At 33.7% G+C, this 16,652-nt stretch overlaps 1 protein-coding gene and 1 long non-coding RNA gene across 2 annotated transcripts; one reads left to right on the top strand and one right to left on the bottom strand.

Annotated features, from left to right (window-relative positions):
- Positions 1-7,425: 7,425 nt before the first annotated feature.
- LOC112736173 (probable arabinosyltransferase ARAD1) lies at positions 7,426-11,440 on the bottom strand. Its single transcript, XM_025785511.3, has 3 exons — positions 11,197-11,440; positions 9,716-10,959; positions 7,426-8,201 (listed from the first exon to the last, which is right to left on the bottom strand). The coding sequence occupies exons 2-3, from the start codon at positions 10,670-10,672 to the stop codon at positions 7,680-7,682; spliced, it is 1,479 nt and encodes a 492-aa protein (XP_025641296.1). The 5' UTR covers positions 10,673-10,959; positions 11,197-11,440; the 3' UTR covers positions 7,426-7,679.
- Positions 11,441-12,631: 1,191 nt separating this feature from the next.
- On the top strand, positions 12,632-14,488 carry LOC140177797 (uncharacterized). Its single transcript, XR_011869266.1, has 2 exons — positions 12,632-13,212; positions 14,188-14,488. It is a non-coding gene; the product is annotated as an uncharacterized lncRNA (long non-coding RNA).
- Positions 14,489-16,652: the final 2,164 nt, after the last annotated feature.

Genomic DNA, 16,652 nt, shown 5'->3' with positions numbered 1-16,652 from the left:
GAGTAGGTAATCATTTGTTCTCTCCTTGAATCCAAGATGCAAACACTTTCTTACCCTTGGATCTAGCTTGCGTATATGTCTTGCAAGGCTGCTAGCATATGCTAAACAACCAAATACTTTGAGAAGGGAAATATTTGGCAAATTCTTATAAAGAATTTGATATGGAGACTTGTCTTTTAAGAAAGGAGTAGACAAATGATTAATCAAGTAAACTGCATGAGCAACACTGTAATTCTAAAAGATTTTGGTAAATGGGCATGAAACATGATAGTTCTAGCCACAATGAGAATAATGTGTTGATACTTTTGCTCAACAATCCCATTCTACTGTGGTGTCTCTACACATGTTCTTTGATGAGTTATGCCATTAGAATTGTAATTAGGCATTAAAAATTCAGGTCTATTATCCGTGTGAATTATTTTAACTACTGCATTAAAATTGAGTTTTAGCAAAAATGACAAAATTCTTAACCAATGATGAAGCTTCTGCCTTAGTTTTCATGAATAAAATTCGAGTGAATCAAGAACAATCATCCATTAGAGTAAGGAAATAACATTTTCTAGTGAAGGAGGAAATGAAAATAGGTTCCCAAATATCAATATGAATATGATCAAGTACGCTACAACACTAGAACTAACATAAAAGGGTAAGCGTTTTTGTTTGCCAAAATGGCATGAATGACATGGTTTCGAATTCTTTGAACAACCAATAAACTCAAAATTCTTTTGTAATGCAATTATCCTATAATGAGATGGATGTCCTAATCTAACATGCCACAAAGATTGAGAAAACTGGCTGCGAGAAATTGCCGTGATGTGAGGGAGAGCTTTAACTTTTTTGTGCAAAATGTATAAACCGTTAATATTGTTAGCTGCACCAATCATCTTCAAAGTGTGCAGATCCTATATCTCACAAGCCTTGTCAGTGAAATTCATTTTGCAATGTAAGCATGCAGTAAGTTTTGAAACAGAGATGAGTTTGAAATTAAATGTAGGAATAATGAACAATGCATTAGTGAGAAAAATATTGTCAGAAAGTATAATGGTACCCATGATACAGTTGGTAGTGAGTGCTCCATTAGGTAATTTGACAATAATTGGATCAACTTTGAAATAATTTTGAAAATCAGCCAAGTTACATGACACATGATCAGTAGCTCCAGTATCGATAACCCATGGCTTATGTTTTTTAGTCGAAATATTTAGAGCCTTGACATGAGAATCAAAATGTAAAATATGTACCATTCTACATTTATGAGGAGAATGATTAGCTTTGGCTGAAATTTGGTTAACACTGTGAGAATGAGCCACATCTTGTCTGCCAAGCAAGGCCAAAAGAGCTTCCAATTGCTCTAGAATGAATTCATTAATGGTTGGTTCACTTCTAACCAATTGTTGAGTATTGAGATCATCACTGTCATCTTCAGTAGTGTCTGCTGCAGCCATACAATTATAAGGACAGCTGGACAGGAGTCTTTTTCTCAAATCGATGTTTGAAGTTGGGTGGATATCCATGCTTCTTATAACAATTATCCACAATGTGTCTTCATTTTCCACAGTGAGTGCACTGGAATTTATTGCGGCTTTGCCCCTTTTGAAACTAATTTCTGCCTCCTTTTGTTTCCCCTTTCCTATCAGATTGAGAAGATGCTGCCAAAATCTTAGCATCCAAGGCATTATCAAAGCTAAAGAGCTGTCTCTCTTGCTGAGTGATCATTAACAGAATTTTGTTCACACTAGGCAAGTCATCTATGAGCATGACCTGTGACTTAATAGTGGAATATTGCTCTCCAAGACCACGCAAAAATTGTGACTCTGTCCTCTTCCCTGTGCTGCCTTACAATGCCTAACCCACATTCACATTTTACACAATCACAGCCAGGTATCGTTCTAAAATCATCAATTTCTTCCCAAGAATTTTTCAGTTTGTCAAAATAAGCAGTTATAGACATGTCCCTTTACTTTAGTGCATATACTTTGTCATTCAATTCAGCTACTCTAAACCTATTACCTTGATAATAATGATGCTTAAGGTCATTTCATAATTCATATCCTATATTATTCCAAAAAACACTCTGATAAATGTCTGAACTAAGGGAGAGATTAATCCAAGCAACTACATGTGTGTTGTATCATTGCCATGCCTTAAAATTGGGATCACTTTTCTCAAGTTTCAGATAGTACCATCAACAAATTCAATTTATTCTTAGATGTAAGATAATTAACCATAGCCTTGCTCCATGCACTGTTATTTGAGCCTGCAAGAGTAACGTTGGTAATAAGTATACCTGAATTTTCAGATGAAAGTATGTAATAAAGGCTTGAAAGATCTTGATTCGAATTTGTCTTGTTGATTTGACTCTGGATCTGCGCCACTTGATTGAAGAACGCTGCGAATTGCTGCATATCTATCGTAGGAGCACCTCCTGTAGATCCAGCACACCTGGATTTGATTTTGCTTCCATCATTGCGAATTTGATAGACGAGTTCGCAACCTTTCTCTCTTGATCTTGTTGATCAGAAACTCGTTATCTCACTTTGATAGGAAGGTAGTGAAATGACTGAGCTCTCATCAAACTCTTTGGTGTGAGTTCAAAAGAGAAGAAGAAAGAAAATAGATGAAAATGATGAGCTGAGATTTCAGAAATTTGTGAAGAGAAAGAATCATTCAGATCGAATGGAAGAAATGGGAAAGCAGATTTATGAAGGGAGAATTACGAACAAATGCTTCAACTATGAAGCTGGACTCATCCTCCTCCTCTAATCATGTTAACGAATTGTGAAATACAGAGCAAGTTTTTCATCATTCGATCGGCATCTCCATGTCCATCCATCCACGCTCACCGCACCATGTAAAAATTGTGTATGAGCATGGAAAAGAACATAAAAACAGAGAAACCAAGGAATTAGAAGTTAAACTTATATAATAATGAGGCTCAATAAATACAATGTTACCGTTTACTATTTATACAAGCAGTAACCCTAATAGAATTGCATTGCTGCTCTAACTAACTATACAACTCAGCATGTGCAACAAAATCAATTACTAACAAATTTCTGTACAAAGAAAAATAACAATTTGCACTAACAAATTCTAACTAACAAAATAAATAATAATTTGTAAGAATAATAATATTAAGTAACATTTATCATTTTGTTATTTGCTCATCTATTACGATTATAACCACTTTTTATAACAATAAAATATGGTGTAACTCTTAGTTGAGTTTAACTGTTTTTAAAAATTATTTTTTTTATAACTTTGGTCTAAAACATTTACAAAAGCATAAATGATAGATCAACGCTACTAAGATAGGATTAATAGTAGTGATGTAAGAAAGTTTTTCTTGCTTCGTTATTGCTATTTTCAAAATCCAATTCTTTTGCATGCATATATCCTCCATTCCTTCTTAATCAGTATCACGGGGTATGCAACAATCTATAACTAGAGTATATATATATATATATAAGAGCATTCTTTAAGCTATAAATTTCTCTGTGATAAGCCGGAATCATTTGAATTGATTCTGATGCTTCAGTCATTATATATATGAATAACCAATATTATATACCATTTATGGATCTTAAAAGCTGAAAACAACAATGCTGAACGACTAATTTTGGAAAGCAAAAGTTTGGCTATTTCTTTTACTTTATTTTCCCTCCTTGAAAAAAAACGGTCAGATACTTCTTTTACTTTAATACAGCTCTAAAGTGGTGGGTTACAAAGAGTCCCTCACTACTACTGTTGGCTATGTTCTTAGAACAAATATTTGTGATTTGTCCCACTCCTCGTTCAATGTTTAACAAGCTAATAAGTAACCAAACATTGGAACAAATGAAGATACTTTATTTTTTATATATATATTAGTTATGGTATTATAAGTGTTATTAAAATCATATTTTTTTAATATTTAATTTTAATAATATATTTTTTTAAATTAAAAAGATATTGTTAAATAATAAAAAAATATTATTTTAATTCTAACAATATTTTTTAAGGTATCGTAATTACCATAGCATATACAACAACAACAACAAAGTCTTCTCCCATTAGGTGGGGTCGGCTATATGAATCAAACAATGCCATTGTGTTCTGTCATGTATCATGTCTATAGAGAGACCATTTACATGTAGATCTCGTTTAACCACCATAGCATATATATATATATATATATATATATATATATATATATATATATATCAAAAAGGAAAATACGGTAAAAGATAAGAAATTAGAGAATATAGCTACAAGATAGTTGAGTTGAGTGTGGCCATCATGGATAAGCGAGAAAATAAGTTGAAGTAAAACTAAATTTAGTTACCACCTTAAAGATATGTATCATGGCAATTTATTCTTCGAAAAATTAAATTATGGTATTTCAGTAGTGTTTGTTTGTAGAAATTGAAACTGAGATTCAGTATTATATTTGGTGGTTAGAGACTGAAATTAAAATTTTAGTATAAGAACACAAAATTTCAGTTGCTTCAGTATTTCTAAAAAGTGGGGATAGAGGAAATTAAAATTTTTTAGACAAAAACTTTAATAATATTTTTTTTTCAAAAATACTTTCATTTAACTTTTCAAACTCCAAATATATCCCTCATTTAGACATAACTTAGTCTAATATATTTTATACCAAACACAATGAAACATAATATTTGACATAAGTCAATCCAATACATTTTACACCAAATATAATACAAATATTTAATTTAATTTCAATCTCAGTCTCTCTTTCAAACAGAACCTAAAAAATATATTACATGCTATACTTTATTTCTCTAAAGATTAAATCATTTATATATTAAATGTAATAATTTGATCTTCTAAGTACTAAAGTGTTAAATAAAAATACTTTAAAAACTAAATTGTTATGATCTTATTTTTTTAATGACTAAATTGTTATAATGTAAATTCTTAAGGACTAATAAAATATATTAAGAATAATATGTTAAATTATAAATTCAATTACTAAAGTGAATTTTTAGTAATAAAGAAAATAAAGGAAAAACATAAGAGATCAGACTTAGAAGGCTAATAAACGTTTCTTTAAAACTTTGAAGGGAGGGTTTGCGACTAAGGCAATGCCAAAGAGAGGTGAGTAAAGCATAAAGGAGTTCCATTAAGCACAAGAAACCAAGACTATATAGGATTTTCCATTGCATGGAGTGAAGAGCTTGGACTTCTAAAGATTGTTAACATAAAGAAAGTGAAGTGCTTGGTAACATAAAAGCCTGTGTCTGTGTTTTTTTTTTTTTTTTTTGTTCCTCTTCCCCACCTTCTTCCACAATTCTCTTCTTTTAATGACTTTCTTATCTCTTTGTTGCAATAGCATTCTATACTAATGCCTTACTTCTACCTTTTATTTTCATTACCATGTCACTAATGTTATTTGGGCTAGAGACTCTAAGTATGTGACTAATTTTAATTTGTTTGATATGCTCTTCAACCAAAATTTTCCTTTTTGTTATTCTTACCGTCCTCATGTCACATTTTTGAGACTTATTAGCAGCGGTTAGAAAATTCATTTCCTAGGGGGTAGAATATATTCCATGATTTAAAAAAAAAAGGGGGGGGGGGGGTTGGGGGTTTAGATCCTATCGATGTTTAATGGTTTCTTTTTTTACCAGATACAGAGGAAGAGATGCATTGGATTAGTGACTTTGTTTCAGATCATTCTCAATTTTGTAGGTAGTTTCCAACATAACAGCCCTTTTAAGGAATTGACATATTTGATTATCAAGAACCAACGTATTATATGACTCTTGTGAAAATGTAATCACTTGTTATCACACTTAGAAAAATATTTTATTCTTTTATTAAATATTTTAGGAGTGTCTGTGTCATATACAATAGTAGATAACCGAATGACAATCTAAAATTCTTTGATGCTAATACAAGTTGTGCATTGGCAATAAAATAAAAACTGAGAAGGGTGCTTGGTGGTTGAATAATTTGAATTAGGAAATTATACAGAGAGAAGGATAGATCATAGATGTCATTCATTGGCATATATGCTTTGAAGATATGGTACAAGGGACATGTCAGCAAATGTCATATGACGTGGCAGGCTAATAAAGTGTTTCTTGGGAACTTTGTTTGGTAAAAGGAGCAAGGCAAATGATAGGGATGTGGGGAAACTGAATGAAAAGATACTTGGCTTCCCAAGAATGTTGTTCCAATTTTAACTTTTGTTCAAACCTGTCAGAGTCTTCTAAAACAGCCTTATATATTGCTTCTATAGATTACCATGCTTATGATTGAGGTGAATCTAACACAGTAACACTTCCCTACATGCTCTGGGCTGCTTCTGCTTTATGCTTTTATTCTTCCAAATCCCACAGAAGATAAAACTGCTGCAGGGTTTGCTATTCTTGCAGGCCAAGGCCATGAGCAATAACTGCAAATAGGCAAGTTACTTAACCTCATACACCATTACCTCCTCACTCCTCTTCTCTTCTTTTCCTTCATATTCCACCACAGCATAAACCAAACATGATTCTCTATACTTTCAGAGGATTCTTTATCTTAGTTTGTGTTATTGGGGTGTTAGCTTCTCAACCATGCATGGTTTCTGGCCTGAGAAGCCAAGATCTTGCTCTGAAATGGGATAAAGGGCGATCACGCATCTTAAAGGCAGTTACGGTGGAAGATTTGCAATCCAAGCTGGATGTGGCACCTGCTCCTTCAATGACCTTTGATCCTAATCAATCAAACAAGAGGACAGTTAAGAAGGGTTCAGATCCCATTCACAACAGAAGTTGACATGCCATGAGCAATGGCTACTGAGCTTTTCCCAAATGCAAAGACAAGACAATTGTTCTTTGCTAGCCTTGTTAACCGTTTTCTAGGGGAGGTTCGTTGGTTTCCTACGTTCTTTTTCTCATTTGTTTTTTTTTTTTCTTTTACTTCTATTATCTGTCAGGTGAAGAACTGCTGCTGAATCTAAACTTTGAGGCATCATTTCTGTTAGAGTAGAGAAAACCATAGGTATTGACCAATAGTTGGATAGTGTGATGACTGATGATATTGTTAGATCTGAAATTACAGAATATAGCGAAATTTTCATTTTCTCTCTCTTTCTTTTCTTCCTTTTCTAAATATGAAAGGAATATATATATATATATATATATGAATTTTGCTCTAGTGAAGCCGGCACTTGTTTGTTCCCAACTCATACTATTGTGTTCCTACCCTGCATATGCACAATGCGGTTCCCATCTCCGAACGGCTTATTTAGCAGCATTTTACTCCCATACTTGTTCCATGCAATTCCCATGTGACATCACCTCACATGGAAAATGCACTTCTTGATCATCAGTTTCACGACTAATACCGACTCCAGAGGGAGAATAATAAGCACTGATCATTTGTAAATATAGGAAGGTATCAACTTTTTTTTCTTTGGTAATTTGCCTAAAATTTTGAGAGCAAGAGAAAGGGTATATACTCGTCGAGTTAAAAAAAAAAATAATAAGACAAAAAAAAAATAATGCTTTTCCCCCATCAGCAAGATGGACTATTCAGTGAAATACAGAGACAAGGGAGAGAAGGAGGCTTTTGACAGCGGCCTAAAAAGGAAAAACGAAACTAGATCTCCGTGACTCTGTCTCTCCTATTGGTATGTTGAGTAAGACCAAGGTCAGAAAGTTCAAGCACAAGAAACTCTCTGTGTTTCAGTCGGTCTTAACTGGAAGTTGAGATCTCCGGTATCTGTTCTTCCTGTGCAAATCGAACTTCACTGAAGAAATCTTACGTGCAACATCCTGCCAAATCATATTTACTGCATCCCCAGGCTGGGATGGATATTGATACTCAAAGTGATGCGTGATATCCTTCAATATTTTCCACATCTTGGTCCACTCCTCGCGCTTGATTGAATGGAGGAGATTCAGCAGGAAACCTTTCTTTATAGCATCAGAGGCACGGACAAAAATGGAAAAATATGAGTAGTTCAAGACATCTTCAAAGGGTAGCTCGATTTCATCGCTAATGATCACAGGAACACAGTGGCTTACTATTGCATCAAAGAGGCGATTGGAGGACGGGGTATCCCCAGCAATGTTCAGGCAGAATTTTGATTGGGACATTCCATGGCTTGCCTGATTGATTCCATTTCCTCCTATGCTCCCAAATGCAAAATGCACATCTTTCTCATCTTTTAGAAGGTAATACAGCTCTTGGCGAATAGCTCCTCCCTAACATTTCAACATTATGTTTTAATCAATCAAGATGAAGACTGACTGATGTGACTGATCTCGAAACAGTATGATAAAAATTGATAATATTGATGGAACAAGCTTCTTTGTTGCTGTTGATGATGGGGTTATAAACTAATAATTATGATGATGTAACAGCGCCAAAAATCACATCATTACAAAAATTATCAGAACAGCAATCTTAAAAATGTGTTATAGTATTCCATCAGTTTGATCCTAAACCATGCCTATAGATGTCAAAGAAAGATAACTCAATAAAATAATCCAGAAAACAACCATTCAAGTTCTTTCTCGACAATTCTCATATTGGCAGTACAAAAATGTAATAATCTCATGCACAAAATCAAAATTGAAGGCTGTCACATATGCTATAATGATCCAACCTGTGCTGATTCAAGCTCTATGTGTCTGCATATGCATTTAATGTTTCACTGAATCAGCTTGGTCACACTACTATTGCTTCTCCATTGCTTTCTTAGATTCAATAGAACTAAACTACCAGTGGAAAATGATGCATATTTAGATGGAAATAATTTGCCTATAGTCTACATCTTGAAGTATACGAAATGAAGTAGAAGTGCCACCAATTGTTGACAGTTGAAGTTTATTACTTATTCTTTAGTTGATAGTTTAAAATGTGAGAGAACAAGGGCAAACAGATTGTAGCTAAAAGGGGCAGCATAAAAGGATGCATTTGTTGGCATTTTCATTTTCAGTGCTGTTTTTCTAGATTTTGTGAAGGAAAAAAGAGAAAACAATGAAAGCAATAAAATACTCTTTTCTGTGTTCATCTCCTGTTCTCACTTTTCTTTCACAAAATACTGAAAATTAAAAAAAAATGAAAATAAAAACACAAACCAAATGCACTGTAATATTTTTTATGCATCAGTTGTTTATGCTCATACTAGATTTCTTACAAACTGGGGGGCTTTTAGTTTTTAATTATTCCTGTTGCTTACTTGTCCTGTTTTTGAGTTAGACTTAGAGGGGAATGAAGGAAAAGTAGGGTATAATATATACTTTCCCCTTGTTTGGGAGTGTTGTGAAAAATTAAAAAGAGATGTGAGATTTTCCATGAATCCTCAAAACACTCCTCAAGTTGATATGAGAATTTCCTTAAAATGGGGGATTTGGTAAACTGTCCATATTAAACATCCACTTAAGGGTAAGGTTAAACCCTCCAATCTCCCTCTTTCCCTTATCCTTTCTTGCTGTTTGATACCTTCCCTTTCCTTTTTCTAATTACTCCAAAACAAAAACTATGAACCTAAAGCAACTTAACATTATATGCCAATGCATAATAAAATATAACAGGCATTTTCCTATCCATGAATGAGCATAATCAACTACCAATTAAGTCATGAATGTAGTTATCACTTGCGAGTAAAAGAAGGGAATGGAATTGCATCAAAAGCCAATGCTAGAATATCCTCTTTTCATAAAATAAACCAGTGATGTTATATATAGGTCACATGAGTGTAGTAGGAACTCACATCTTTCCTGTATATTGCACCCTGAAAATACACCAGCGTGGGGCGTTCATTGTATGAAGCTGATTTAGCTCTTGGTACGGTGCTTACTAGATGCCTATAGGGAGCTATTATATCTTTCTTCACATTTGCTAATTCAACAGGGTACCTTCCAAAATCGGCAAGCACAAGCATAGCAGATCCCAATTTTTTCCTTGCGTCTAGCAGGCTGTTAGGATGGTGGGCTACAATTAGATGATCCTTCCCCCCCGAGCGCTTCCATTCTTTCCGGCCCATCAGAAACCTTACCAACTTGTCTTGCAACATCATGTTAACACTAACTTTTTCACCTTCACGGAGCTTGGAATGCCGATTGTAACTCAAAGATGAGAAAAATGGCACAAAAATTACATCTGCCTGACTTGAATCATGCACTCTAATTGCGGTGTGAGGTTGGTCAGGTTTTGCATTGTTTGATGACAGAAGATCAAGTGTGAGCCAATATTCTATACTGTGCTGTAGATTCAATCCACCAGGATAGTGGGGGATACATTTGAGGTCGTCAATCACTGGCCACGTTTGATTTACACTTCCCTTCCAACCTAATAACCCAAAGTGAAATTCTGGAGGCAAATCATACATGAATACTCTCAATGGGTCAGATGTCACACTCATCTGCTGTCCTAAAGAACTTGTTTTCTGGCTTGAATTTGGAACTCGACAATCGGATTCTCCATGTTTTTGCAACTGAAGCTTCAAGTCTCCGGAAGGGTCATGAGGGAGTACAAGTTTTTCCCTCTTGAAATTGGGCATGAAGTAAAGTGATGTGTTATTGACCAGAATAAGCTCTAACACCGATCTAGGTATCAAAGAATGGCTGCTGAACTGGAATAGGAAAAGAAAAGATACGACCAAAAGGAACATGGAGACGAGCATCAAGCAAAATATAAACCTTGAGTGAATGAGTCCCTTCTCCCACATCTTTTTTATTAAAGGGTATTTATTTCCCAGGCAATGCAGCAAATATAGACAAATGTCAAATCAAAGCAATATCCCAGGCAATGCAGCAAATAGATAGAGCTGATTAAAGGGTATTTATTTCCCCAAACTCACAAAGCAAAGACCTCGACCCATTAATGTTGTCTCAAGCTTCCAAATGCTGATGAAGAAGATCTCCAACATTCGACACGCAAAGCAGTAGCAAGATCCCAGCTTCTTGTGCAACGCATTGATTGATTCAACCAAGAAAGCCTTTGAATCTCAACAACCTATATATAATATACATAATGTTGAGCTTAGTCAAAACTAGTAATAAACAAAACCCAGCAAAAAAAATTAAACTAAACAGAAAAAGTCTCAGCTTTGAGCATTTAGCATTTAGCATTCAGCAAGCAAGCATTTTCCAGGTAACAAGATTGATATGAGAAAGGCAAGAAAATATTTGAGCTGAAGAAAACAAGAATCGAAGAAAAATCGGCATCTGGGTATTCAAGAAAAAAGTATACCCGAAGAGGGTAGATGAAGATGCAGCTCCGCACTCACTCCATCATTCACCGGTGCTCTCGTCTTTGCATTCTAACAACAAATAGTTAAAAAAGATAGAGAGTCAACCTTTACTGAACAGAGGTTTTCTTTCTTTTCTTTTCTGTTTTGGACGGTGAACAGTTTTCTGACTTTTCTCATGCTTTTGATCGGGAATTCGGGATGCAAGGAGGGCCAACGTGTGGAAGATGTCATCAACATTTTATCATAATTTATTTATTTTTGTATTCATATATAATATTCATATTTATTTATGCGGGGATTTATTTATTTTGGGTAATGGTTTTTTGAGGAATTACAATACTCATACTAGGGTGTACATGGGACGGGTAAAACTGGGTTTGATGTGATCCAGATCCAATTCGAAATATACACCGAATTTATTTATTAGACCCGAATTCGTCCCTAAACTCGATGAAACAAATACACTTTCGGGCTATAATTATACCGGGTGAAAATCGGACCGTTAACATTTCATTATGTTGATACCTTCTTGTAAGCTAGCATGTAAAAATATCCAAATTTTCAATACTCCAATAATTATTTAACATGGTAAAATTCACTTAGAAAAATATAACAAGAACCAACCCTTCTTCAAAAATAAAGCTTAACTACAATCAATACTAAAGCATAACCACAATCAATACTAATATTGTCTAATAATATCAAATATTTAAATCAATACAAATAACACAATATTATGCATTAATCTAAAGTCTTATGCATTATAAACATAAAACATTAATTTATAGTCTTATAATGACTAATAACACAAAATATTAAAGTTTACAATACTTAAATTCTACATAAGAATAGTCATGATCAATCACTAATAACATAAAATATTAATTGTGTATGATGACCGGGTCATTGGGCCGACTTTGGGTGACCTGAACTATGGCCTGGACCCGACCCAAAATAATGACCGGATCTATTTTTGAGACCCTTACCCGACCCTAAATCCAATAAAATCACACTAAATTAGTCCCTAAAGTGTTCGGAACCGAACCGAACCTTCAAACCGAACCAGATCATGTGCACCCCTAACTCATACAATAATCTACAATCCTCCTACATAAATACTAGGCAAAGTATTTGATGGTACACTCGTGCATTTGAATATATTTAATTCAAATATATATAAGGATTTGATGGAACTATCAAATATATTTAAAAAATAGTAAATAGTCATTTTAAACTATACAATATTCGAACGCTGACAATTATAATTAAAATTATATCTATATAAGATAAGTTTTATTTGATAAAAATAATTAATTGTTAAATTTTTATAATAATTTTATAAATACTCATATCCTTTTTTCTTTCTTTCATATTTTTTCATAACCACCATTATCTCTACTGCAATAATATTTTCAGACTAAAAAATATTTTCATATTCAACAACCTGTAATTTAAAATTTATTGGCGACGACTGCAATAACAGCGTCAAAGACAACAAAGGTGTCTGTTTCTCTTTTATGCTTTCTGCTTCGCAACCCCTCTCTCTCGCGCTTCCTGTTGGATCCAACGGCGGCAGTGGCGACCTTCCTTGCCGTCACACTCTCCTTCTCCTCCTTTACTTTCTTCGTTCTTTTTCTCTGACTTTACTGTCTCTGTTATCCCCCGTTTCCCCCTCCTTCTCTCCCTTGCTCGTCACTCTCTTTCCTTCATTCCTTCATGTCTCTCTCTTCCGTAGTGACAAGGAATAGATCTAGATGTACTCTCTCTCTCTCTCTCTCTCTCTCTCTCTCTCTCTCTCTCTCTCTCTCTCTCTCTCTCTCTCTCTCTCTCTCTCTCTTTTTATTTTTTTAGTTAGAAATCGTTGTCTTCAACATCGTCGTGTTCATCTTTTCGTGGTTGAAGACGGGACAGTATCGTCGCCAACGTCGATGTCACCGAAGAGGATCGAGACGGAGATATGGTTGTGGGCAGTAGGTTGGGCGGGTGGCTCCATAGAGCTTCCCACCAGAATACAGGTAGGTTGGTTCTTGAAACTCTAATTACAGAATTTGAATCTGCAGTGGTTGTGGTAAGATACAACTATCTGAGAAAGGTGGGAGTTTCGAGTAGATCTGGTGAGATGATAGATTTTGCAGCGAAAGTAGTGGTAGTTATGGAAGGAAGATAAAAAAGGAAGAGAAAAAGAGGGAATATTTACGGAATTGGTCATTTTTATCTAACAAAACTTATCTTATGTAGGTGTAACTTTAGTTTCAATTTTTCATAGTCAATTTTATCAGTTTCTAAATCTTTCGTGGTCAGAAATGACTATTTACTTTTTAAAAAATTGTCTCAAATTATTTTTTTATATTTACTAATGAGCAATAATGTTTTTAAAAAATTAGTTTTAATCTCAAATCCAATTAAATCCTTTTGTTTTTTTTTTTTGTGCTAAAGGTCTCCTCCTCGGATTTTTGTGGTCGCTTTGTTATTATATCGTTTTTAATCAACATCTCCCAATCATCACTCTGTATATAATTTTTCATTTTTGAGATTTTCTGCTATCAATTGATGGCCTGTAATTTGATGTCTAACTGTCATCGCAGCATCTCCATTCTTAATTTGTTATTAATTTAAATTATTATTTTATTATTTTAATTTGTTGGTTAGACAATTCAAATATTAATTATATTTTATAATAATATAGTGCAATCGTAACATCTCCATCTTTTTCTTCTTCATCTTCTCTTTCTTATTTCATTTTTTCAAAATTCTTCTTGATATACTCAAATTTAACACAATTTCTGAGTTCTGTAGATTCTTTACCATTATTCTCTGCTTCGCTTTCTTTCTGAGTTAATTGTGTCGCAATCATTATGTAATTTTGCTTCATTTTTGAGTTAATTGTGTCGCAATCATTATATAATTTTGGTTTATTTTTGAGTGAATTAAGCTGTATTTGGACTCGTTGTCCTGCTCAATTCAAAATTCTTTCTCCTCACCTTCTACAGCAATAATAGCAGCAACAAAAGAATGACGATGAGGAGAAAACATGCGAAGGAGAAGGAGAAGGAGAATGCGGAAAAGGAGGAGGAGGAACGCGAAGAAGAAGAAGAAGACGACGATGACGATAACGCAAAGTCCCGTGAACATAAATGACTTGGTTGGAAGAATGATATGTGCGCATGTAATCACACTCTTTTTAATAAGAGTGGTTCTTGTTGGTATTGAGTTTACTTGGTTGAACTTAAATGACAATATTGCTTAAATGTGTAACAGATCTGATTTATAAAATATTATCTTAACCATTTCCTAGATCCTACTGCTTAATAAAAATGCTAACTGCTACTGGTATTTTGGACAAAAAGTCTTCGAACCCAATAAATCAGCCAACGATAAATATTAAAAGAAAATATTCAAAATAAAAAAGATTAAAAGCATCTAAAATTTTAATTAAAAAAATTGAAAAAGAAATAAAATAAAATCAAATCAATTTAGAGTATAGAAGTTAGAATTTAAAGTTAAAAATTATATTATAAAAATTATTAGAATAATGACTGATTTAACGACTGATTTAACGGGCCATTAAATAAAAAATAATGCTAGTTTTTAACCAAAGATGACTAAACATGTGTCAAATAAATTTGATTACTAAAATTTAGTTGCTAAATTGGTTGTTAAATAACAACTAATTTTAAGAATGTCAAATTCGTCACTATAGCAATTGATCATTAAATGATGACTAATTTTTTCAATTGCTATTGGAAGAAAAAGCTTTATTTTCATCCAAATTGAATTGATCTTGAGATAAGAACAAGTATGCATAAAGTATCTCAGTAAACAAAAGAAAAAAATTATGTAAAAAAAAAAAAGAAAGCAAGTATAGCAAGTAAACAATGAAAAAATGAATTATATTCGTACACTGTATTTTTACACTTTACATTGATATATATATATATATATATATATCCAATAATTAAGAGTCCAAGCTTCTGTTATTGTTTGGCTTAGCTGTTAAACTGAATTATATACCAAGATTCAAGAATGAATATTAACTATTTTTGATCTTTGTGCATTTGCTATCTTTTACACCCCCTTCAAATACAATAGAGGGCTATTAATCACTTTGAATTTGAATTTCAACCGATCAAAAATGGCTGCTAACAATGGTTTAATCAGAATGTCAACAATTTATTCATTCCCCAAAATGTGCATAACATGAAGTTCCTTAGTGTTAATCTTGTGTCTCACACATGAAGTTTCTTAGTCTTATTGTGGAGGACTGGATTTGCTGCTAACATTACCGTGGACATGTTATCACAGAATATAGTGAGAGCCGTTTGCAGCTTAATCTGCAACTCTTGAAGCAGGTTTTTGATCCAATCGAGTTCAACTTGGCAAGCGGCTAGGTTTCGAAACTATGCCTCCGTTGATGACCTGCTAATAGTGAACTGTTTTCTGCAAAACCAAGAAACCAAATTAGTTCCTAGATATACACAAAAGTCTGAGATAAATTTTCTATCCTCTAAATCTGCTGACCAGTCTAAATCAGCAAACCCATATAGCCAAAAATCACTACACTTGTTGAACACCAAGCTAAGAGTTTTGGTACCTTGTAACCTTCTAATGAGAAAGCAAAAGATGATGCATAAACTAGTTGACCTTACAAACTGCAAATGATATGCCTGGCCTTATTACAGTTACATATTGTAAAGCTCTTACTATGGAACGAAATAGGAAAGAATTTTCAAATTTCTCTGAGCCAATGGACAAGAGTTAAAGGGAGGAGATTATAGGGGTTGGCATGCTAGTGGCAGAACTCATCCCAACCTTAGAAAGCAAATTATCTATATATCTAGATTGAGAAAAAATGTAGCTGATTCGGACGAATATACTGCACTTGTATACCTAAAAAAATGTAATTTTCCAAGATCTTTAAGTGAGAATAAATTATGCAGTTTGTTAATCATCAATTGAACTTTAATAGTATCATTTCTAGTGATGAATATAATCAACATAGCATCATATAAATAATGTAGGTTAGTCCATTCTTAATGATTAAAGAAGTATATGACTTAGTAGTATGAAAACCAAAAGAGTGGAGAGTTGAGCTGAGTTTCATAAACTATTCTCTAGGAGCATGTTTAAGACCACAGAGACTTTTATTTAATTTGTGAGTGAAACCTCATCCTGACCCCTAACAATTTCACAAAATTCTTTTTCGCCCCTTAACAAAAGTATAATCCCATCGCGACCCCTAACGATTAATTTCGTGAGACCTTCTGCCTCCTCTATTAATATCTCTGTCTAGAGCTAACAGATTTTATCTATGTGGACCGTTAAGTTAACAATTTGATCGGACAAATCTTCCCCTCTTTTTCTTTTCGTTTCTTTTCTCCTTGCCTACTCTATGCGAATCAGAATACCACCAGGACAACTTTCCTCTCTCCTTCCCCTCAACATTATTTTTGGCCAC

Source organism: Arachis hypogaea, chromosome 13 (assembly GCF_003086295.3).
Source record: "Arachis hypogaea cultivar Tifrunner chromosome 13, arahy.Tifrunner.gnm2.J5K5, whole genome shotgun sequence".
In the NCBI taxonomy this organism is placed as follows: domain Eukaryota; kingdom Viridiplantae; phylum Streptophyta; class Magnoliopsida; order Fabales; family Fabaceae; genus Arachis; species Arachis hypogaea.
Note: the sequence above shows the minus strand (reverse complement) of the source record. Positions and strands in the feature narration are given on the sequence as shown.

Bases quoted from the DNA above. Each gene is read 5' to 3' on its own strand.
- LOC112736173 (XM_025785511.3), bottom strand. From the start codon at position 10,672: ATGTGGGAGAAGGGACTCATTCACTCAAGGTTTATATTTTGCTTGATG. The intron at 8,202-9,715 runs GTGAGTTCCTAC...TTGAAATGTTAG, and splicing joins GTGCAATATACAGGAAAGAT to GGAGGAGCTATTCGCCAAGA.